This window comes from Anguilla anguilla, chromosome 3 (assembly GCF_013347855.1).
Source record: "Anguilla anguilla isolate fAngAng1 chromosome 3, fAngAng1.pri, whole genome shotgun sequence".
Classification (NCBI taxonomy): Eukaryota; Metazoa; Chordata; class Actinopteri; order Anguilliformes; family Anguillidae; genus Anguilla; species Anguilla anguilla.
Window position 1 is genome coordinate 28,446,034 of NC_049203.1, and position 4,820 is coordinate 28,450,853.

The 4,820-nt window shown below is 38.7% G+C and overlaps 1 protein-coding gene across 1 annotated transcript; it reads right to left on the bottom strand.

Annotated features, from left to right (window-relative positions):
• Positions 1-227: 227 nt before the first annotated feature.
• On the bottom strand, positions 228-4,609 carry LOC118222728 (THAP domain-containing protein 2-like). The gene is given in 8 exon segments (XM_035408514.1): positions 228-1,194; positions 1,274-1,416; positions 1,556-1,766; positions 2,046-2,144; positions 2,338-2,400; positions 2,403-2,535; positions 3,451-3,511; positions 4,597-4,609. Coding segments are annotated over 6 exon segments (579 nt in total). The 3' UTR covers positions 228-1,194; positions 1,274-1,416; position 1,556.
• Positions 4,610-4,820: the final 211 nt, after the last annotated feature.

The following is a 4,820-nucleotide window of genomic DNA, read 5'->3' on the forward strand; positions in this document are numbered from 1 at the left end:
CTTTCTAAGCAAAAAAGACTATGTATGTCTATTTATTTTACCAAGACAAAAATACTTTTTCACATGCCATATTTAATTTCAAAATATAAAGACAAATTTTGCCTATTGTGAAACACACAATGGAAATGGGAATGAGGCACAAAAACACGAATGCAATTTTTTTTTTAAAAAGGAGCAACAAAATTGGTAATTGACGATATTTGAAAAAATCATATGCTTTTCTAAAAAAACAAAAAAACAAAAATTCGTTCAGAAAGCCAAGCATATGTAGGGATTAAAACTGGTGACCTCCAGGATGTCATGATGTGGGGTCAACCCGCAGCACCACGGAGCATTCTTGATCGGACCTACCGAATTCACGAACTCAAACTGTTGTATTGCCAAGGCTCCAAGCAACGTAAACATTTCTTAAGAAAAATATGAATAATAAAGGTAATGAATTATAACTATTAACAAATATCTAACAATTGTGATGTCGTACACCTTAGTCTTCCTGCCTATTCACACTGTCTGAAATACCTACTTTTATCATCTCATCCGAGACCGTTTGTCAGATTCTTCTGAAATTCAGTGTGAAACATCTACAGACCATGCTTCCCGAAAGTTATCAAAGAAAGTTGGATACATCAAACCGTTTATTTTCTCAGATTAAATTTTGCCATGAGGCAATTAATTTTAAGAATTCCTGACATACAGGCTAAAATGTAAACGTCCTTGCTGTAGCGCCACCTTTTGGCCTTTGTATATTGGAAACGGACTGACGTATCGAAATTTCATTAACAATATGGCAGCGACGTTGACGTACGGTCCAGCGGCCACTGCGGCGTCTACATATATATGTGTATGGCTAAAACCCTTGGAACAAAACTGTTCTGCACAGCTTTTTTGGTGAGTTGCCACCCTGTAATTTAAGAGACTTGGTCAGGTAGTAGGCAATTGAAGCCTTCCAATGGCCTTGTAGTCCAACCACCATAAAAACAAGAGCCTCAGTGGCAACATCCGTCTCATTCATTCCATCCCCCATGTCCACAAATCCAGACATTTTCTGGGTATGAGGACTGTACTGGACATGTTTTTTGATAGCCATGTGATCCAACATGAGTCACACATCCACATTTAGCAGGGTCGTCCTCTCGTCTTCTTTTAAACATGTCCAACATCATCATGTTGAGGCCAGGCTTGGCATCCACAGAACTGTAAAATGGAAAAGTAGCTATTTATTGTATTTGAACCAGTATTTTTTTAAAGTGCAATCAAATGACATGAAGAATACCTTCTGCAATGTATGTGGATGTGGGAGGTTAAGATGGAGAGACTCTCTCAAATAGCTATACGCTTTTGGACCATGTAGGTGGAGAGTGAGGGCAAACTCCCTCTGGTCTTTTGTGTACTTGTGGTCCGGTTTTGACAGGAGCTCTATGGAAGAAACTCTGAAATTCAGTTAGCACAGACTAATTAGTAAGTGCCCTTGAAATAATAACTAGGAAGCCTAACAAAGATGGGAAAGTGTAAACATAAGATACACATAAAGTTCAAAGTTTTATTTTCATTTTACCTTAGTTGAAATCGAGCCTTTCTTTCAGCTCTTCATTTATGAGATTCTTCCCCCTCAGATCCTCCAGAAGATCATGCATTGTGTTCTTTGCCCTCCGTTCTCGGTCCTTTGCGTTCCTCATCTCTCGCTCCAGACTCTACACCCTAGCCGAGGCTTCACCGAGTCTGGCCTTTTGACCAGTGACAGGTGCAGGCAATGCATAGTAGTGGTCCTAGTAGAAAGAAGGATGGAAATGTTTTGAGTAATGTTTATATCACATCCCTCAGTCACAGCTGTTTGGTGCATAGCTAGTACAATGTACTATCAACTGGCCTGCATTCTTAATCTCATCACCCCTCAATCCCACTGCCAGCACCGTGGGTTTGAGTGTGTGTGTGTGTGTGTGAAGCATATTCAACAACAGCATGTTTCAATGTGTGCTTGTGCATACGTGAGTGTGTCTGAAAAGAGTGGCAGAGAGAGAGAGAGCATAGCTAGTACAAATACTCACATTAGGCAGAGGTTCAGTCTCTTGGAAATGAAGAGAACAGTCTGCTGATAGGCTCTCTTCAGCCTTCCTTGAGGCTTGCGTTGTCCTGGTTGCCACTGGCTAAAGTGGAAGAAAAAAAATACTTAAAAACAACTTGAACTGGTTTAAGTATCTCACAGTGTAATACATACACAATACATCATTTATTCCTAAACATTCAGAGCAAACAAACAAAAAAAAACCCCAAAAAAACATTTTCAGCAGTGTGACATTGACTAGCTATCAAATGCTTATAGCCTTGTGATACACCTACTCTTTTGAGATGAGTCGGGAAACTGAAGACAGATGGTTTAGTTCCATCTGTAATCCTGACAGGATGATCTGTCCTGTCCTGTCAAAGTCCTCCGGCTTGAAGTGCTCACTGCAGAGCAGGGACGACTCACTGGCGGAAAAGCCTTCCCTTCTTACAACTACTTCCCACTGCCTCCTCAACTCTTTCTCTTTGGGAAACCTTCAGTCTGAGAAAAGTTAGCTAGCCAACTACCTGCAATCAGATTCATAGCATGTCTGTCGCTCAGCCGAAACGAGAAGCTTGTCATAAAAAGTCGATTTGGAGAAAAACGCCAGTATAGATGAAAATCTCGATTATGGGCAATTTAGTTTACATGATTTCTTATAAGTCTCAGCTTTCATAGCTAGCTAGCGTTATCGCTAACGTTAGCTATTAAGTCTGACTCTGGTGGCCAACTAGTTATTAGTAAAAGCATAGCTCTTTTTGCGGTAATCTAGAAAATACATCACTCTAACACATTAATGACATAACATTACCGGTAACGTTATCTATGTAGTACTAACCTAGCTAACGCTGTCATAACATTTTTCCCGACCTGTCCAAAATGTAAAAAAGTCAGGCAGTTTTCACGGTCGGGAAAATTTTACGTTACCGCACAGTTAAAATGGGTTTTGAGCGGGAGAGAAAATGCAGGAGAACAAGACACTGACTTCAAGATAGTCTACCTTGCTGGATTAAGTGAATTATCCAAACAGCTAATGTTAGTTTTTAAAAATTGTTGGTCATTTTAGCTAGCTAACTAGTTAATGTTAGTGCTATAGAAACTAAAAATAAACCGAGCTGTTAAAATAAAGTGAGCCATTGAGAGCTAGGTAGCTAACCTAACTCTACATTATATATCTAGCTAGCTAACATGCTCGGTAAAGACAGTTAGCTAACGTTATCCAAACAGCCAGCTTTTTAAAAAATCGTTGGTAATTTTAGCTATAGTAGTAGGTGGCATTGTCCTACTCCAGGTTCCTGCAAATGCGGTCCTGAAACTGCAGCCTCCGCTACTGCAGGAACATGCTACTCAACTAGTTAGCTCTCAACATAATGTTATAATGATGGCCAAATACAATTGTTCAGTCTTACCTGTGAAAGGTAATTCCCCGAGATCTGGTCTGGATTGTGCGACAGATTGTACAGCCCCAAGCTTCGAGTCAGGCATCTTTTTTCTTTTCTTTTCCTTTCCTTTCCTTTCCCTTCCCTCTTCCTTCTTCTTCTTCTTCTTCTTCATCATCATCATCATCATCATCATCATCATCATCATCATCATCATCATCATCATCATCATCATCATCATCATCATCATCATCATCATCATCATCATCATCATCATCATCTTCTTCTTCTTCTTCTTCTTCTTCTTCTTCTTCTTCTTCTTCTTCTTCTTCTTCTTCTTCTTCTTCTTCTTCTTCTTCTTCTTCTTCTTCTTCTTCTTCTTCATTTAATGGCGGATCGTAATAAAACATGTATAGGTGCATACCGCCACCTACTGTACCGGAGTGTGTAACATCAGGGCTTTACATCAGATTACATTTAAAAAAACAAAACTATATTTTACGATATAATCCTGTGCCTTTAAGGAAAATAAAGAGAGCCTTTCAGCACTCCCACATTTTCTCTCCCGTCCCTAGAATACCTTCTAAATACCATCCCCGTTCTAGCTCATATATCTTATCACGTAAAGTGCTCCTCTCTGAATTATATTTAGTATATCTCATTATGACATGCTCAACATTTTCGGGAACATTACAAATATCACATTTATCTGAAATACACTTTGTCATTAAATAAAGAGTTGAATTTAATCCAGTATGTCCAAATATTAACCTTGAAAAAAACACTTCCTCTCTTCTGCACTTCCCTTTGAAAGCCTTCATGTTAATGGATTTCTGTATACTGTAATAGTGTCTCCCTTTGATATCTATGTCCCACTTCTTCTGCCACGAATCACTCACTGCCTTTCTTATTAATGATTTGGCCTCACCTTTTCCAAAGGGAACTTTCATTATTTAATTTCAACACTCTCTTTGCAGTCTCATCTGGTTTCTCATTACCCTCCACACCAACATGAGCAGGAACCCAACAAAATTGTACATCAATTCCAACTCTTTGTATTCTTAGCATTATCGTAAATATTTCCACCAATAAATAATCTCTTATTGTTTCTTTTGAATTCAAACTATTAAGAGCTGCAGTAGAGTCTGAACAAACGACAACTCTCTCAGGCCATACCTCTTCTACCCATTGTAATCCTAAGATTATTGCAACTATTTCTGCTGTAAATACAGATAATCTATCATTAATTCTTTCGCATGTGACTACATCAAACTCAGGTATCCACTCCCTGGATCTTTAGATCCATCAGTAAATATTGGCATACAGTTATAACAATTCCTCTTCACATAATCTTGAACCAAATATCCAATGTTATCCACTTCCCTTTCAATCCATTCTCT